The 19825-nt window shown below is 47.7% G+C and overlaps 1 protein-coding gene across 12 annotated transcripts in view; it reads left to right on the top strand.

Moving 5' to 3' along the window:
- Window positions 1-19825, top strand: part of AOPEP (aminopeptidase O (putative)) — a 329578-nt gene that overhangs the window by 223982 nt on the left and 85771 nt on the right. For all 12 annotated transcript variants that reach the window (XR_009447568.1, XR_009447569.1, XM_059656424.1 and 9 more), the window contains exon 11: window positions 7852-7912. Coding sequence is in view for 10 of the 12 variants with exons in the window: in XM_059656424.1 (XP_059512407.1) it covers window positions 7852-7912 (61 nt within the window). In the remaining 2 variants the exon portion in view is untranslated. The remainder of the gene's footprint in view (window positions 1-7851; window positions 7913-19825) is intronic.

Here is a 19825-nt window from a genome sequence, read left to right as displayed (position 1 = left end):
AAAGACATTTCTCCTGATCAACAAGACGTTGATAGGAACAAGTAGCAGATGTGGCTGATACTCCGCCCTCAGAAATCAACTGAACGGCATGCGCCATGCCATTTCCGCGCAAGCCTGGGTCTATTTCTTGGTACTTTAACATCACAAAGAGACAAGCAATTGCTCACTTTGTGGCTTCTAACCAACATCTTGCCAGGACTTCTGACATATTCTCTCCCTTGCTGCAGTGACCACGTGTGAACACATTCATAGCTCACAGGGACTGGAGACAGACCCCTGCAATGCAATCGCCTTCCGGGACATGGGAGTCCGGAGAAGGCTGTTCTCCAGCCAGAGGGTGGGCCCCCTGCTGCTGTGGAGGCCCCGGAGGCCTCAGTCAGGAGGTGGAGTGCGGTTCACAGGCCCAGAGCTGGAAGGCATGCAGCGAGGGCCTGTGTGCTTGTACCTATCTGTAGGAAATCAATTTCCATAGCGATCAGACATGCAGGAGAGTAATTTCCTGTAAGTCCTGGGTCCCGGCGAAGTGGAAATGCTCCTGCTTGTCTGTGGTGATGATTCAAGCCACATGACCTCAGGGGGAAACAGCCCCCAGGGCTCGGGCTCTGAGTGTCCGGGAGAGAAAAGCCGACCTTCGGCTGCACCACTGCTGCAGATCCTGGTCCAGACCGAAAATTCACCCGCACTGTCACGTCAGTAGTTGGGATCAAAACACAAAATCTATGTACGTGCTTTCTATTATTTTCCTCCATTTCTTCCCTGAGTATTGAACATATTCACTCTGTGTCTCATAATTTCCATGGGAGGTAAGGCCCCTTAGGAGGACCTATAATTTTTTCTAGCAGCTGGAGTTCATGCTTTCATCTTCTACTCCGAGTTTCAGACCTTCGTCCACGTCAGCAGTCCACAGGCAGGTGTGGGTGCGGGGTGATGTCTGCACAGATGTTGGGAGTCCAGAAACCCGCCTTGTCTTCAGCCTTTTGTCTGGGTTGACGTTGGCCACTCTTCTCATGCTTAGTTGCTCCATCTGCTAAAAAGCCACACCCAATTGACACCCACTTCACAGGGATAATATGAAGAGTGAAGTAATAATGGTTATAAGATGCTTCAAACCTTCCCAAAGGAAAGTGATCTGAAACTTCCCTCAGAGGGGAGTGTCTTCTGCTCCTGCATGCAGCTGAATGAGGAACCCTCCTGCCCTCACACCTTTGCCCCTCCCAAGAATTTCCCCATCTCTTCAGAACTCTAATCCAAGGGCAGGCAAACAGGGCACCTTCAACGCAAGATGGAGGGTCAGCGTTGTTTGGAGCAGGCTTGTCTGCACCATGAATCATAAAGCGATGCATCTTGACACCTGGTAATAATATTGGTTTTGCACAGATAGTAAATGAGATTTTTTTTTTTTTTTTTTAGTGTATGGTACATAGAAGACGTTCAATAAGCAATTATTTTTAAAAATATTATTTATTTTTAAGTTACAGTTGATGTACAATATTATATTAGTTTCAGGTGATTAGACATTTATATAACTTACAAAGTGATCACCTCAATAAAATTAGTGCCCATTTGACACCATATAGAGCTATTACAATATTATTGACTATATTCCCTATGCTGTACTTTACATCACCATGTCTCTGCTGTAGCTACCAATTTGTACTTCCCAACCCCTTCACCTTCTCACCCATCCCCTCAACCCCCTCCAGCTGGCAACCATCAAAATGTTCTCTGTACCTATGAATCTGTTTCTGTTCTGCGTGTTTGTTTATTTCACTTTTTAGATTCCACATACAAGTGAAATCATCTGGCATTTGTCTTTCTCTGTCTGACTTATTTCACTCAGCACAACACCCTCTAAGTCCATCCATGTTGCTGCAGATGACAAGATTTCATTTCTTTTTATAGCTGAATCCTATTTCATTGTATATATGCACCATTTCTTTATCCAATCATCTGTTGATGGGCACTTAGGTTACTTTCATATCTTGGCTATCTATATAATAAAAGCCTAAGCAACCGTTATGGTGGGACAACCAGAATGACCAGTCGCTATGATGCACACTGACCACCAGGGGGCAGATGCTCAACTTAGGAGCTGCCCCCCTGGGGGTCAATGTGCTCCCACAGGGGGAACGCCGCTCAGCCAGAAGCCAGGCTCACGGCTGGCGAGGGCAGCAGCAGTGGTGGGAGCAGCAAGCCAAGCGATAAAGAGCAGCAAGCAGGCAGGCAGTAAGGAGCGAGGTGTCCCAGACTGCGAGAGGGTGCATGAATTTCATGCACCGGGCCTGTAGCAGTAAATAATGCTGCAGGATACATGTGGATTTATATGTCTTTTCAATTTAGTATTTTGGGTTTCTTCAGATAAATACCCAGAAGTGGAATTGCTGGTCCTTCTTTGTCTCTTGTTATGACCTTTATTGTAAAGTCTAATTTGTCTTGTATAAGTATTATGACCCCAGTTTAAATTTTTTTTTTTGTTTCCACTTCAATGAAATAGGTTTTTCTATCACTTTTAGTCTGTGTGTGTCTTTCAATCTATAGTGAGTTTCTCTTAGAACAGCCGTGGGCAAACTACGGCCCGTGGGCCGGATCCGGCCCATTTGAAATGAATAAAACTATTGAAAAAAAAGACCATACCCTTTTATGTAATGATGTTTACTTTGAATTTATATTAGTTCACACAAACACTCCATCCATGCTTTTGTTCCGGCCCTCCGGTCCAGTTTAAGAACCCATTGTGGCCCTCAAGTCAAAAAGTTTGCCCACCCCTGTCTTAGAAAGCATAAGGGCCTTGTTTTGTTATCCATTCAGTCACCATATGTCTTTTTATTGGAGTATTTAACTCATTTGCATTTAAAGTAATTGTTGATATGATATGTATTTATTGCCATTTTGTTATTCAGTTCCTCTTCTTCTTCTTTTTCTTCTTCCTCTTCCTCTTCCTTTTCTTCCTTCTTCCTTCTCCTCCTCCTCCCCTTCCTTCCCTCCTCCTCCTCCTTCGTCCAGTAGTGCTGGTTTGGTGGTGATGAACTCCTTTAGCTTTTTCTTGTCTGGGAAGCTCTTTATCTGTACTTCCATTCTAAATGATAGCTTTGCTGGGTACAGTAATCTTAGTTGTAGGTTCTTGCTTGTCATCACTTTCAATATTTCATGCTGTCCCTTCTGGCCTGCAAAGTTTCTGTTGAAAAATTAGCTGACAGTCTTATGTGAGCTCCCTTGTAGGTAACTAACTGCTTTTCTCTTGCTGCCTTTAAGATTCTCTCTTTGTCTTTAACCTTTGCCATTTTAATTATAATGTATCTTGGTGTGGGCCTCTTTGGGCTCATCTTGTTTGGGAGTCTCTGTGCTTGTTGGACTTGTATATCTATTTCCCTTGTCAGATTAGGGAAGTTTTTCATCATTATTATTTGTTTTTATCCTTACATGAGGACATGCTTAGAGAGAGGAAGGCGAAAGGGGGGGGGGGAGAGAGAAGAGAGAAACATCTATTGGTTGCCTTCCATACATGCCCCGACCAAAATCAATCTTTGGGATAATTGCCCTGACAGGGAATCAAACCAGCAACATTTCGGTGCACAGGACAATGCTCAACCAACTGAGCCACTCCAGCTGGGAACATTATTTTTTCAAATAGGTTTTTAATTTCTTGCTTTTTCTCTTCTTCTTCCAGCAGCACCCCCATGATATGGATGTTTGTATGCTTCAAGTTATCCCAGAGTCTCCTTAAACTATCCTTATTTTTTAGATTCTTTTTTCTTTTTGCTGTTCTGATTAGGTGTTTTTGCTTCCTTATATTCCAAATTGTTGATTTGATTCTCAGCTTCATCTACTCTGCTGTTGATTCCCTGTAAACCAGTGGTCACCAACCGGTGGTCCACGGACCACTGGTGGTCTGTGAGGTCCAAAAGTTTGGCAACCGCTCCTATAAACTATTCTTCATTTCAGGTAGTGTGTCCTTCAATTCTAACTGGTTCTTATTTATGTTTTCTATCTCCATTTAATATTTCCTATCTCTTTATTGGATTTCTCACTGATTTCATCTACTCTTCCTCTAAGTTCATTGAGCATCCTTATAACCAGTATGCTGGTTTTGAATGCTGCATCTGGTAGGTTGCCTGTCTCCATTTTGTTTAGTTCTTTTCCTGGAATTTTATTTTGTTCTTTTATTTGGGACATGTTTCTTTGTCTCCTCATTTTGGCTGCCTCCCTATGTTTCTATATATTAGATAGAGCTGCTACATCTCCTGGTCTTAGTAGAGTGGCCTTATGTAGTAGGTGTCCTGTTGGGCCCTTGGCACAGCCTCCCCAGTAACCCTAGCTGGGCACTCCAAGTGCACCCCTATGTGGACTGTATGCACCCTTCTGTTATAGTTGAACCTTGATTGCTGTCAGCATGTCAAAGAGAGGGATTTTCCCCCCAGACCAATTGGCTTTACAGAATGGCTGCAATTAGTGTGGAGGATCTGCAGTGCAGGGGCTGACCCCATGAACTCCCTTCAGTGAGGCTCAGATACCTGCTGAGTCCACCCCTGGAGTGTGTCACTTGTCGAGGTGATTGGGTGGTGCTTTGGTGTGGTATGAAGCTGTCCAATGGGTGCACAGCTCTGAGGCCTCCTGGGAGGTGCAGGCCAAGGGCCACTAGACATGAGCTACAAAGCATTCTGAAGATGGCTGCTACTTGTGCTGGGCTTGGAGGTGCCTGGGAGAGGCCAAGTATGAACCAAGGCTGGCTGCTACTAGTGCTGGGCCTGGGGCTACTTAGCAACAGGTATAGGGTGGGCAGAGGCTAGAGCAGGGGTGGGCAAACTTTTTGACTCGAGGGCCACAATGGGTTCTTAAACTGGACCGGAGGGCCGGAACAAAAGCATGGATGGAGTGTTTGTGTGAACTAATATAAATTCAAAGTAAACATCATTACATAAAAGGGTACGGTCTTTTTTTTTTTTTTTTTTTAGTTTTATTCATTTCAAACGGGCCGGATCCGGCCGCGGGTCGTAGTTTGCCCATGGCTGTGCTAGATGCTGCTTCTTGAAAGACTAGGAAATTCAGCAACGTGAGCCAAGATAGGCCATTTGTATGGAAAAGCCACAAGAAAGGGTTTGGGTGAGACTGCAAGTTGGGTGGGGCAGTGTGTCAGGGAATCACCAGGGTGGGGAGAACTATGTTAGCCAGGCTGATGGAGATGCAGATATGATGCTTGTCTGCTGGCTCTGAGGGGAGGGTTCAGCAAAGGAACAATGGCTTCTGCCAGCACTTCTGTCCGGAATAAAACTGCACACCCCAGCTCTTGCCTTGATTCCAAGCAATTCAGTTCCTCATTGCTTGTCCCTGGTGCCCCAGTGTTGGAGCTTAGAGTGAGTCTGTCAGCGAGTCAGTCCATGTGTGGGCCCTTTAAGAGGAATACCTGGGACTCCAGCAGCCCTCCATTTCACTCAGCCACAATCTCTGCTGGTTTTTACAGCCAGAAGTCATGGGGACTTCTCTTCCAGACCCTGGAACCCTGGGCTGGAGAGCCTGATGTGGAGCTGGGAACCCTGGCTCCTCAGGGGGGACCTCTGCAGCTGAGATATCCTTCCCAATGTTTAACCATCACATGTGGGGGTGGGACCGGCCCATTCCATGTCCCCACCCCTCCTACTGATCTTGATGTGGTTGCTTCTGGATCTACGTAGTTATAGAACTCCTGTTCAGCTAGATTTCAGCGGTTCTGCACGATGGTTGTTCTGTAATTTAGTTGTAATTTTGATAGGGTTGTTGCAGGTTCTGAGTACTGCATTTACTAGTGTCTACGCTGACATCTTGATCAGATCAATAGTTATTCCTTTAGTTCCCTTTGTTGGCAGCGACAGAGGAGTTTGTTCTGTTTTTAGTGGCACTGTATAATGGTATCTGTGCATGAAGATACAAAGCAAAATGTGCCTTAATATTTTCCCACGAAATAACCTTCACAGTTGGCCTGGCCAGTTGTCCGGGTTGGAGACTGTAGCATGGATTATACATGGGCGTAGACATGCTATGGAAAGTCACCCTGCAGAGAGTGACGGGGCCCACTGTTTGACTCCATCTTTCACCCCTCCAGCGGGACTCGCCAGCGCCACCCTCCACTTTCATTCCCAGCATCTCACCTCCGTTTAGGTCCCTTCTCATCACCTCTCATCTGGACACACTCACAGCTTCCCCTTTGGCCTCCCTGCCTCCAGCCTCTTCTCCCTCAGTTAGTCTTCCTTGACTCTGTTCTGTTCATGCCATTCTGCAGCCTTGCTTCAGGGCCCTCATAGGACGCCCATGTGCTTTGTCACCTGATTCTGTGTGCCAGTCCGGCCGACTGTGCTGGCTTTTCCTGCCTGTGCTCCCCTTCCATTTCTACTGGCACAGCCATCCGCCACGACGGTTGGAGCCTTGCCTTCTTTAAGAACGCTTCCCTAACGCACCTCCTTCCAGCTGTCCCACCGTAAGCAGCCCGGGCCTCTCCACACACGTGGGGCCCACGTCTCTCCACCAGCACAGGCAGCATTCTGACCCGTGTCCTGTGTCCCTGTCGGACAGCCTGGCCCTGGGCTCTCGCACCTCATCCTTCCGCAGAACCTTGTGCCGGGAGGCACCCGCCGAGTGTCTGCCACATGGAGAAAGCTGCCTGTCCTCACTTCTCCCCTGAGGACTTGGACCTCGCTCCGTAATGGCATCCCAGCACTCGACTCCCCAGCCCCTCCCAGGACACCCCGAAAGAAGTGTCTTCGGGCAAAAGTTCCCTGAAGGAAATTTAAGTCCCTGTCCTCTTTCGCCCTCCTCCCTGGGGATGCTCAGCAGCTGTGTGCGGGCTTGCAGAACCCGTGGGAAATGGTGTGAAGGCACTCCCCAAACTCCTCCTCTTCAGGATGTTTCATCCTAGTTCCTTTGCCCTCCATGTGGATCTAATGTGTTTGCCTCTTTGATCATCACCCGTCTCTTTTCTAAGTTGTTTCTAAACTCTCATCTTCCCTCCAGTTGAGGCAGGTTTAGATTGCCATTTCCCCGGAGCGGCAGTCAGCCTCTTGCTACGAATGAATTTCCTGAGTATCCCTTGCAGGTTGGGTGACCAGAGCTTTGGGCCCCAGAGCTCCAGACACAGGAGTGTCCCTCTCCAGCTGGAAAGGCCGCAGATGAACGGCCGCTTCGAGAGGAGCACCAGGGAAGGCGGGGCAGGGAGAATTGGGCCTTGCCTCTGAGCCAGGGCAGACGATGTGGAGGCTGCAGAACCTCCACAGCTGCTCAAGCGCTGGGGTAGCAACCGGGCCCCAACCAGTGACATGCCCTCCTGGGTGCCGGGTAAGGTGGCGGTGGTCTGCATTCATTCCCAACCAGGGCCGGCCCTCGCTGAGCATCTTGTCTTCAATGGAAATTATAAAACGTGTCTTGCCTAGGGGGAGGCGGCGGCGGCGGCGGCATCTGCGCCGCCCTGCGCTCCCACAGCATCATGCGTTCCTGCTTGTCCCCGCTCATGGTCACCGTGAAGTTCCAGTTTCATTTGGACGCACCCAGTAGGCAGAGCTCAGGTTTCGTTTCGCCCCTCTTAGGAAGTGGTCGTGCCTGATGTGTCTGTGGACATACCGGGTCCCTGCACTGGCTCCCAGCCCGGCGTTCCTCCAAGGGCGGGAAAGGCCCGAGGCCGGCTGCTCAGGTTCAGGTTCATCCTCCACCGCAGACCGCGTGGAGTGTGCGGGGCGTGCTGCGGGCGCTGTGGGCTGCCGCGGCGGCTCTTCCTCAGAGAACAGCTTCTCTGACAGCCATGCTGACCTGTGCCCGAATATTTGGAAAGACCCCCTGTCCTCGGTGCTCTAACTTCTAACCCTTTCCCTCTTGTTTTCTATTGTAAAGGCTGGGTTTGTCTGTGGAAAGCATCTTCCGAGACTGGCTGGAGCGCCCGGGACTTCCCCAGGTGAGCCCGCCGCCTTCCGGAGGGAGGAGAGGGGTGAGGCGCTTGCCTGTTAGAAATGGGAAAGGACCCGCACCCGAGGCCGAGTCTCCCATCCATCCCTACGCCAGGAAGGCGATGGCCGGCCTCTGCCCCGGTGACACTGTCCGAGGATGCTGCCCGCCCTGGGCCGAGGGGATGGGAGCGCCTGCCATGTGCGGTGCGGATTTTGGGTGGCGGTGCCGGCGCAGGGGTGGGTTTGCAGCTGGGGCTCCAGCTCTGTTCTTTGCATGTGGCCAGACAGTGAGCGGCCGCCGGCAGCTTCCTCTGACCTGCTCCCCATGGCTTCTCCATCATGGTCTGCCCCTCCACTTCCTCCTCGAGCTGGGCATCCCTCCCTCAGGCTGGCTTCGCACCCCAGTGACTGGCCAGATGCATTTCTGTCGGAGACACTGGGACCTGTCCCTATGAACTCGGTACTGTCTCCGAGCCTGGGGCACCCTGGGTGGGCTGGTCAGAGGCCCCTGCAGGCCTGGAGCTCTCCCACCCGGCTGCCCACCATAGCATCCCCTGCACCCCCCGCCCCGGGTGGAAGTGGACCCCCACAGCGGAGAGAACCCTCCCTGGACCCGTTAGCCCCATTAGCCTGCTCGTTTCTGGTTTCATGGCTGGTATGTGAGCTTCCCTTTGGGAGTGTCTGAATGTCAATGAATGTCTGTGAACCATGAAATTAAAGAGCAGGAGGGGGTGTTCTCCATTACCTTTCCACCCCTCTCCTCACATCTTGGTGCTGCTCCACCACACGGGAATGTCGGCCACCAGCCGCCAGGAACTCATTCCTAGCAAAGTCGCATTGCCATGGGCCACCTGTTAAAAGTTGTTTGTTTGGCCTTCTGGAATCAAAAAGAGATTAAAATCCTGAGTCCTTAAAAGGCGAAACAAAGCAGGGGCGGGGAGGGCAGCACCTGGTCCTGGGAGGGCAGGGCTTTCAACTCGCACTGATTATAATGAGCCTCTGATTTCTAAGAAGGTACCTTCCGATCCAAGCTGCTCGCTGAGTACGAAAGTCTCAGGGAAACAGGGTAAGGCCATCTGATCCTAAAAAGCCAGCCTGGCCCTTGTTTTAGTGTGTGTGTGTGTGTGTGTGTGTGTGTGTGTGTGTGTGTTGGGGCGGGGGGGGGGGGGGAATCCCCTAGAGTCACTGCCTAGTGTGCCCAGGCGGGGCTGTTGCCAGGGTCCTGGACATTCTTAGCTGGGAAAAGTTTGGAACTCAGAGAGCAGACTCCCAAATTTCCTGGATCCAAACAAGTCCGTGGAGTTCAGCAGTTGGTCCCCAGGGAAGAGCTCAGAAAGAGGCCTTAGCCAGGGCCCAGCCTCGGGCTGTGCGGGGCTGCCCTTCACTCCCAGGAGGCTCCTGATTTCCCCTGCAGAGTCTGAGGCCTGCCACCAGAGGAGGTTTTGCTTTTCCTTAAAAGGGGGAAGGGTACCTGGAGGGGAGAGATTAGCCGCTGAGCCACAGGTTCCTTCCAAAGGTCTAGGTGCATTAGTGACAGCTTATTGTGTAGACAAGAATCTCTGCTGTCAAAACACCGCCAGGTGCGGCGAGGCCGGCCCAGCTATAAATTGTCTTTAAGACCCAACTGGTATTTCCTTGGGTGCTTAACTGTTCAGTAAAAACAACAGCGTCCGGCAGGAAAGGCCCTGATTTAGTGCACTCTTCCCCCTGGTGAATGGTCAGACGGTGCCTTTTCATCTCTGCCCACTCTCTGCCCTCATTTGTATGGTTTATGGTGATTGCCTGCCCGCCTCCTTGAGCGCTCCTTCTCCTTTCCACTTCGGTGCAAGGCCCGGGAAGGCGGGGCCCTCTGGTTGCAGGAGCCTGGGGTGAATGGGACACCTTGTTCTTTGTCTCCATCGCTGTGATATAGAGTTACGGGTGTCTGGGCCTGGAACGACAACCGGAGCCCTGAAATCGCTCTGATGCTCTTTGTTCTCATTAAAAATTCCTGCCCCCCAGCAACGGAAGTCACTCGTGACAAAGGAGTCGCGTTCCACTGGTGAAGTCTTCATTCCGCGGGCTACAGTGGCTTTTTGTCTTCCTCAGGAAGGTGTGCCTTGTGGTTGGCCTTGATTTTCCTTTTTGGCCACATTGAATGGAAATCATTTTTAAAATGTGGAAATGGCTTCACCAGCAATAAAAGTAAGCATGAGCCCCAAAGAAGTAAAAGCAATTGGATCCACACCTCCTTAAAGAACACCCAACCCCATAACCTTTGGTTTGCAAACAGATTGAAATTGATTCTACCATTGGTATTACAGATTATTTCCTTTCATGGCTTTTTTTTCTGATTATAGAAGTATTACATATGTATTTTGGAATCTAAAGAAGTTTGTAATAAAATAAAAATGACCCAGAGATAGTTTTTAAAATTAATCCTTTCAGTCCTTTTCCAATACAAATATGTAGTTTACCCTTTTCTCTGTCTCCCTTTTTAAAAATAAAAATAATATCTCCTCTGTAGCAAGTTTAAGCAGGAGCAAAATACACAGTGTCAAAGGCCTGGCCCTTCAGTCGCACCCACCAGAGGAAGCCATGCTGATCACCGTTCGCATCTTCCTGCCACACGTGTCTGCGTCTGGGCTCCACAGCATGGAGGTGCATATTCAAAACACAATTGGAAGCCTTCACTTAAAAATACACCTGAAGCAAGTGGTGTAGGGAAAACAGGACATGTATCTGTTCAGTTTTGGACCACATTCTTTTACCACATACAAAAATAAACTCATTTACATCAGTTTAAATGTAACGAGATTTAAATGTAAGACCTGAAACCATCAAACTCCCAGGAGAAAAAATAGGCAGTGAATTCTTCAACATTATTCCTGGCAATAACTTTTGGAGCAAGGGCAACAAAAGAAAATAATAAACAAATGGGACTACATCAAACTAAAGAGTTTTTGCACAGCAAAGGAAACCATCAACAAAATGTAAAAACAACCCACTGAACGGGAGAAGATATTTGCCAACGATACTTCTGGTCAGGGGTTAATATCCAAACTATATGAGGAACTTATACAACTTAACACTAATAAAAGCCCAATCCAATTTAAAAAAGGGCAGAGGACCTGAATAGACACTTCTCCAAAGAAGACATACAGATGGCCATCAGACAAATGAAAAGATGCTCACTGTCATTAATCATGAGGGAAATGCAAATTAAAACCACAGTGAGGTATCACCTCACACCTGTCAGAATGGCTGTCATCACTAAATCAACAAATAGCAAGTGCTGGCGAGAATGTGGAGAAAAAAGGGAACTCTCATGCACTGTTGATGGATTGTGAATTGTTGCAGCCACTGTAGAAAGCAGTATGGAAGTTCCTCAAATTATTAAAAATAAAGCTGCCATTTGATATAGTAAATCCATTTTTGGATATTATCCAAAGAAAACATAAGCACTAATTTTAAAAGATATATATATCCCTATGTCCATTGCAACATTATTTACAATAGCCAAGATATGGCGGCAACCTAAGTGTCCATTGATAGATGAATGGATAAAGATATGGTGTATATGCAATGGAATATTAACTCAGCCATAAAATAGAATGAAGTCTTGCCATTTTTGACAACATGGATGGACATAGAGGGTATTGTGCTATATAAAATAAGTCAGAAAGACAAATGCCACATGATTTCACTTATATGTGGAATCTAACAAAACAAAACAAATGAATAAACAAATAAAACAGAAACAGACTCACAGAGAACTGATGGTTGCCAAGGGGACACGGGGGAAGGATTTTTAGAAAAAAATTGTGTGATCTGGAAAATTTAAAAAAAGAGCAGTTATTAGACTTTTAAAATATAACAGAAAAAAATCAATTTCCTATACTTGTGTTGTCATAATCATTTTACAAGATATTAGATTTTATTCCATTGTGCTCTGGGTTGTGATAATCATTGTGTTTGCCTGATTACCCAGAATACTAAGTAGCTGAAGAATAAAAACTATCTTCCCTACCTTGCCCATTTTAGAAGCGGGAAATTATAGGTCACTTTACTTTGTATTATAAAAAAAAAAAGGAGTCTTACATTTGATGTTCTACAGTAAATAGTCACCTAGGAAAGCACGCCAAAGGAACATAAAGAACATTAGGAGGTGAACCTTTGTGTGCTGTGAGGTTTCCATTTCGGTCAATGGGGTTTGGAACTGAGTCCCTGTGCTTCCCCAGCCCTGCTCTGTGCTCCTAAGGGCTAGATGTAAAACTGGGGTGGTTCGCCCTAGCCCCGTGGTTGCCAAACTGCGGCTCGCGAGCCACATGCGGCTCTTTGGCCCCTTCAGGGTGGCTCTTCCACAAAATACCACGTGTGGGCATGCACGTACAATGTGATTGAAACTTCGTGGCCCATATGCAGAAGTCGGTATTTTGTGGAAGAGCCACACTCAAGTGGCCAAAGAGCCGCATGTGGCTCATGAGCCGCAGTTTGCCGAGCCGCAGTTTGCCGACCACTGCCGTAGCCTGTTTGACTCAGTGGATAGAGTGTCAGGCCGCGGACTAAAAGGTCCCGGGTTTGATTCCCGGTCAAGGGCACATGCCAGGGTTGCGGGCTCGACCCCCAGTAGGGGCCGCGCAGGAGGCAGGCGATCAATGATCCTCTCTCATCATTGATGCTTCTCTCTCTCTCTCCCTCTCCCTTCCTCTCTGAAATAAGAATATAAATATTTAAAAAACAAAACTGGGGTGGTTCAGGAACTTCCTAAGATTTTAGAGTTAGAGCTTTTCTTCAAAAATAAATGAAAGCATAACACAAAGTAAATATCTTAAGTAGTTTCCCATATTCCTCAATGCAATTCAAGAGCAATAATTTTTTAACAGTTGCAAAGCCTTCTAATAAATAGTAACAATTTAATTTACTCAAACCTGCTCCCCCCACCCCCCGGTTTCTAAGAAAGTTGCCCGTTCTGCTAAATTGACAGTCCTATAAATAGATTTTTATTTCTTTTTATCTCTGCCAAAGGTCTCCACCTCTCCAACCCACATATGTGTATATTCCAATCTTCTTATAAAAGTTTTACATGCAAATACATTAGAAATAACTGCCCATCCAGCCTTTCTTCTGTACTTTGTATTTTTATTGCTCCAGAGCTCTCCGACTCCTCCCTTTCTTTGATTCCCTGCCCACATCCTGATCATCTTATGTACATATTTATTCATTTTCTGATTGTCTTTCCTGGCGCCTCCCCCAGTTTTTCATAGTTTGCTCTAACTAGTGCCGTAGCTAATTGGTCTTTTAGCTGCCAAGCTGTCCCCGTCCACGGCAATGGAAGCGAGTCTTCCCAACAGCTCAGGCCTGTCCTCACCAGAAACCCGTTCCTCGTCAGCAGTGCCTGTAGAGCATGCCCGTTGGCCTGCTGTTTCAGGCGGTCAGCAGAAATGCCCCAAGGTAGCCTTTTAAACTCCATTCGCTCCACTCCTAAGCATATGCCCAACCATACTCACAGTCAACAGGTATTAGTGAGTTTCCACACCAACCTTCCTTTGTATGTGACTTTCTCTCTCCTTGGAATGAATGCTTTCCTTTCTCTGCATTTCTCAAGTATAATATCCTGTTTTATATTGTTGCAATTTGTATATGTGTCTCATACATCCCATCCCTCACCCCCAGAAACAAGGGTTGTGTCCAATCATCCTTGTCTTACCTGCGGTGATGTACAGGGCCGATCTCGGACTCACTGTTCTACATGCAGCCACTAAGTCACATGTGGTTATTAAGCACTTGAAAACTACCTAGTGCACCTGGAGAGTTTAATTTTTAACTTAATTTAATCTCAATTTACATTAAAATCTAGTAACCCAGTTATTGTTTGGACTAACTTAGGTATGTGAATGAAATCCACTTTTTCAGCTGTAAATTTCATGAAATCAAATACAGACCAACCATTTCTAATTAAAACTTAGCATCCAAATTGAGATGAACTGTGAGAACACATCCGATTTAGAAGACTTAGTACAAAAAAAAAATGAAGGTAATAGATCTCATTAATCATTTTTAAATTATTGCTTACATCATAATATTTTGGACACATCATAACCCAACATTTATATGCCCAATAAAACATATTATTAAAATTAATTTTAGCTGCTATACCTTACTTTTTAAACATGGCAGCTAGGAAATTTTAAATGACAAATGTGGCCAGCATATGTTCCTACTGGGCGGTGCTGCTCTAAGGCTAATAGTTGAATTAAAACCTGAGTGCATAATGCCTTAGTCACCACCGAACGGGCATCATTAAAAGCTCCTGTGTTTTTTCAAACCTATGGAGAAAGAGCGCTGGCCATTCCATAGCCGCCCTGCCCTCTCTGCCCGCTCCGTGGAGGGGCGGGCTCGGCCCCACAGACACCCAGAGCAGCGTGATTCATCGCCAGCCCCGCTTGGGCTCTTCAACTCCCAGGCGGCCTGTGTCCTGAGGTACTAACAGGTGGCCCTCTGGCACCCGTGACCCTCACAGCCCTTGTGTGTCTTCTTTCTACTCTTTGGGGAAAGTGCTCAGCAGCCATTAGATGGCAAAATCATGGGCAGCAGTGGCAGAGAGAAGCACAGAGAAGCCGGGTACTGGCCAGTCTCAGTGTCCTGGAAATAGGCAGCAATCAACTCCAGCTCCCAGACTTGCTCCTGATCGGAACGTAAAACAGCAGGTGACCGTGTCGCCTGGAAAACGCCACTTCTTTCCAAGCTGACACCTTCAAGTGGCCAAAGGCCACACAAGCAAATGATGGAAAACTTTTCAGTCTGGTAAGGGAAAATGCCGTAGTCACACAGTTGAGGGAACTTGATACGATGTAAGGTGTTCTGTCACTGGAGCTCTTAGCACTGAGCAGGCGTCTTTGAGCACAGGTTAGGTAATATCAGCAACATGACTCCAAGGCCCATTAGGATACTCGTCTCAGCGGTGCCTAGAGGAATTCTACATCTAATGGTCATTCAAGAAAATGGAGACTACTTATTTTGCAAATTCCAGAGAAATTATATTTTTCAAATTATATGTGCTGTGAGATCCTTGGTTCTTTTATATCAGTAAAAGCAGTTGCCACGATGTGCTGTGCTTTTGGGGCCCTAATAATCTGTTATATTTGTCCATGGTCGGACTCACTATGTGACTGAACACTTTGTCAGAGGTCCTTAGAGGTACAACACCAGGCCTCCGGCCTCATGGGGGCGAGGCCTGCCATGGCGAGGAGCCGCCGCAGTCACTCACCGTCTCTGCAAGCACCTGCCTTTCCCACAGACTTCTCAGTGGGGTGCACTGCCGGGCAGTGACAAGAAACGGGGTGCATCCTCCCAGAGAGAAGTTGGTACTGAAGGTCCGTGCTGGGCTTCTTGTTCAACCCCGTCCAGACGGGCTGGCCTCTCACAGCGCAAGGCCCACGATGAAACAGGAGACTTTTTCCTGTGGTGCCCTCTCTCTCTCCCTTCTAAAACCTGATTCCAGAAAGAACTGGAACCTCAGACAGGTCCAGAAAGGCCAGACTCATGTGCACGATGAGCATGTTAGTGTTTCCTCTCCGCGAGGTGGTCTTCGTGCCTGTGGAGAGAAGCCCAGTGTTTGCCTGGTGGACTCAGGATAAGCCTGTTGCTCTGCTTTGAACAGAAGGGAAAGGAAGCTGGAACCACTAGTTTTGAAGTCTGTTTGTTTGGCTCAGGCCAGCCGGCGGAGGTGGGTGGTAGTGGCCTGTGCACACACGGGTTTCATGAGGAAGGGGCTTTCTAGCAGTATAGCTCGGCAGGCTGGGCGCGAGGCCGCAGGCCACCTGGCCAGCTAGGCCCAGCCCCGTCACCGGAGCCATCCAAGAAGCTGTTTAAACTACCAGCCTGGACTCAGCCCACACCGTCTGAATAAGGGCCCCTCAGGAGGCTCTGACCCACAGATAGAATCTAAAATTACTGTAGATTATCTAAATTATCTAAACTTAGTCACTCAGAGAGTGAGTCCAACCATGGACAAGGGTAACAGCCAGGTTATGAGAGCCCCCAAAGCACAGCACATTATGGCGACTGTGTTTACTGATATTAAAAAAAAAAAAAAAGGATCTCATAGCACCTATAATTTGACAAATATAATTTCTCAGGTATTATATCTAAAATCATATTCTGGAATATATTCTGTCAAAGGAAGTTTCCCTCATTTCTGAGTACTCTTAGAATTCTTCAGTTTCATATTCTTCCTGAGAAATCCAAAGGTTTGGCTTTAGGGCTTAGTTTATGGATTCAACCGATATGCCAAGCCTTGTGTTGGGCAGCGGGCACACAAAGTGCTGCCTGTGAGCTCGCGGCGCGTGGGGGCGTCTGTAAATCAGCCTCTGTCACAGGCGCGCGCAAGGGCCTCGGCCTCGCCTTGGCACCTGGAGGCACGCAGAGGTCGGCTTCCCGTGTTCGCCGTGCTCGTGCTCGGCGGGGCTGAGGCTGAGGCTGGGTGCAGGAGAACAGCCGCTGGCAGGCGGGGCCTGGCTGCACTCACTGGTCACCAGTCCGCCAGCTCTTGTGCAAGGGAAGCAGCGTGATTGTCCTCCAGGTGCCAAGTCCGTGGGCCAAGTTTGACACAGGGGCCTTACCTGTGACTGAGGCATTTTGTGTTTTTAGCAGAGTTGCTTTTAATCCAAATCAGCCTGGTCCCATCCTTGCCTTAGCTTTTGCAAGAAGCAGGAAGAGATGATAAATAATACAGCAGAGAGCCCTGAGCAGTGATGGCGTTTACTCAGTGACTGTTCGTTCTCTATTGGGGAAAAATGTGCTTTGTGGGCACAGTGGTGTGACCCTGCCTTTCCAGGACTCTGCGTGAGTATGTGCCATGGGTATACATACATGCCCCTCTTGCATTTTGGTATTTCTAATGGTCACCCTGTATACCCGACTGGATGCTTTGCATAGGAAATATTGGGCTTTCTTGCAGGCAAGAGGCTGGTGTATTTTTTGGTGAGAATGACTGTGAGTGTGTGCAGAGATGAGTGTAGGTCTTTGCCTTCTGAAAGCTACAGCTGTTCCTCTCTCTCAAGGTGGAAACAAATGAGACAATCCATACGAGGTCACCAAAGCAACAAAGGAGAAAAGAATTGGTTGAGCAAAAAAATGTCTATGTACCTTCCAAAATCTAAAGCATGTAAGGGGTGTTTCCTACATCCTCCTCTTTGCTTTCCAAAACAAATCCTAACTGGAGGCGGCCAGCCAGGTCAAGGTGAGTCGGTGATTGTCGAACTGCCCAAGTCCAAACGCACGCGTGGTTAAAAGTTCATGTGTTCGCCTCTCTGTGTGACAGCTGCCCACAGTTGGTTGGTGCTCGGGCACACGTGTGTCCAGCGCACGGCCAGAAGAGCCCACTTTCCAGGCCAGTCCTCGGCTGGGCCTTCAGGAGCTCCACGGCCACCGTCGCATTCTAAGGGGGGTCCACGCAATTGGCTACGTGAAATGCAAGGCTGCGTTGTTTTGAGGTGACCGCGCAGGAATGGACTGTCTCAGCCCCCTGGGCTGTTCTCCGGAGCATGCTGCAGGGAGTGGTGCTCCGAGCTGTGATACAGCAGCTGCAGCTTTGCAGGCAACTCCCCAGCCCTGAGCTCTACGTCAGAGTTTCCTTATCTGTAAAGGGTACATGTTCTGTTTAATTTAGTTAAGTGTGCTTGCCTTCTCTGAGTCCTCACTGCTTCTTTGGGGAGTGAGGGCAGCTGGCCTGCTTCTGGGCCTGGTGCCTTGCTGAGCCTCTGAGAGGAGAGAGTCGGGATTGGCTTGTCCTGCATCTCCCTTTCCGCCCTGGGAGCCCCTAAGTGGCCCTCAGACTGGAAACTTGCCCTCGGTTTGGCGTGGTAACGGGAGTCCTTCTGTATCGTCACGTGTGCTGTTTACCAACGTACGCTGCGGGGACCCCGTTGGGGCATCTCCTCTCTCCCACTGCGGAGCTGCTATTTGAAAGATTGTTGGAGAAACCTTAAGCAATAATCAATCTGCAAAAGCATTTGTGCTGGTTGGTCAGTGAAGAAGAGGCACTTGCTTGTAATTCAGATCAATGATTCACAGATGATAAACCTGTTTGACTAGTAGGAGATGAAACATTTTTTCTAGGGTTTTGTTTTATTTTTATTTTTGAAATTTATCTTTATTGTAGTTATTACAGATATCCCCCCATCCCTTTTTTCCCCATTGACCCCCTTCCTCCCTGCACCCACCCCTCCCAAGCCTTTGCCACTATTGTCTGTGTCCACAGGCTATGCATATATGCATATAAATTCCCCGTTAATCTCTCCCCCCTATCCCTCCACCCCCACCTTCCCTCTGAGATTCCACAATCTCTTCATGGTTCTATGTCTCTGGATCTATTTTGTTTATCAGTTTATTTTGTTCATTAGATTCCACATAGGAGTGAGATCATGTGATACTTGTCTTTCTCTGACTGGCTTATTTCGCTTAACATAATACTCTCCAGGTCCCTCCATGCTGTCTCAAAGGGTAAGAGAGCCTTCTTTTTTTTTTACCACTGCATAGTATTCCAGTGTGTAAATGTACCACAGCTTTTTAATAGCTTGAAATTTCTGCAAATCGGTAAGAACTGCAGGTGACATCTTCCATGGACAGTGGCAACTATTATTTCCAGGATACATTTGGAGACATAAACTAAGTAAGTACTCACTCGTTTATGTCTGTTGTCCGAAAGACCTGGGGGAAAAGCCCAGTGGCCTTTTGAAGGAAGGAATATCAATGGGGCCAAATGCTCCAGGAGCAGATTTTTTATGCTTTTTTAATCTTTAAATGATTAGAGTATTTGCCACTTTAAAAAATAAAAACAAGCAGAGCCAGCAGTGAAACGTTTGGGAGAAATCGCCCGGGTGGTCGCACCATCGCTTGCAGCAGGATGGAGCCGTGTTCCTCATACTGAGGAAGCAGAACCTATTTGGGGTGAGGCAGAACAAGAAATGATCAAAGCCAGATGCTTTCCTAAAATTGTATTTTCAGTGCATTTATATGTCTGTTACAAAGTGTGCTACATGCTAAAAATATTTTCCTTTGTAGGTCAAAGGAAATTTCAGACCGCATTGAGGGCTGCACGGATCAGATGGTTTTTCTTAAGAGCGTTAAGGGCATCCTGGTTGTCATTATCCCCGGCTTCCCAATATGACATTATTTATGCCCCCAAAGCTTCACAATTCAATTCTTCTTTAATTTCAGCCACTTTATTGGCTTGGAAATGCATGGGAGGGAGGGCAGAGTCAGTACATCAGAGCTGGGGACTAAGACTCCCGGGCGACAAGTGATAATGGGATTGGGCTGGCGGGAGCGCCCTCACCCCAGCCAGTTCCCGGAGGAGAGGCGCGGCCCCAGGTCGCAGGCCTCGCTCCAGGGTGCGTCTCCTCTCTGCCCTGGCTCCTTTCTCCTCCTGTGCGCCTTCGCTTTTCGTCCTCTGTGCAGCCAAGCAGAGATGCGTTCTCTCTAAGACTCTTCTTGTTCGCATTTATTGCCAAGTGGGCCTCTTCGGAGTTCTCAGTGGGTCTCTCCTCCCCAGACTGTGTTTTTTGTCCCTGGGGTTGATTTTGTAATTGAGGGACGTCAGCCTGGGTTGGGCATAAATGCTCCTAACAAAAAGCTATAAATGGGTCGATCCAAGAATGGATAGGTCATGTAAAGCTCTATTACAGTGCATGTTCATTCAATTCTTCCATTTCCCCTCTTCCCCCCAATATTCCGGATATACTGTTTTATATATTAGAACATCCACAATGAAAGAAAGGCTATCGCTTTATTGAGTAGGGTCTATGCTAAGTTCATTGAACATAATAGTTATTTACTCCTAGTCACAGTTCTAGAAGGTAGACATTATCATTATACCCATTTTATAGATGAGGAAACAAATCTAACTTAAAAGCCCAAGCTATTAATTCTTACATTGG

Source organism: Myotis daubentonii, chromosome 11 (assembly GCF_963259705.1).
Source record: "Myotis daubentonii chromosome 11, mMyoDau2.1, whole genome shotgun sequence".
NCBI classification, from domain to species: Eukaryota; Metazoa; Chordata; class Mammalia; order Chiroptera; family Vespertilionidae; genus Myotis; species Myotis daubentonii.
The sequence above is the reverse complement of the archived record's forward strand: the minus strand, read 5'-3'. Positions and strand labels throughout refer to the sequence as shown.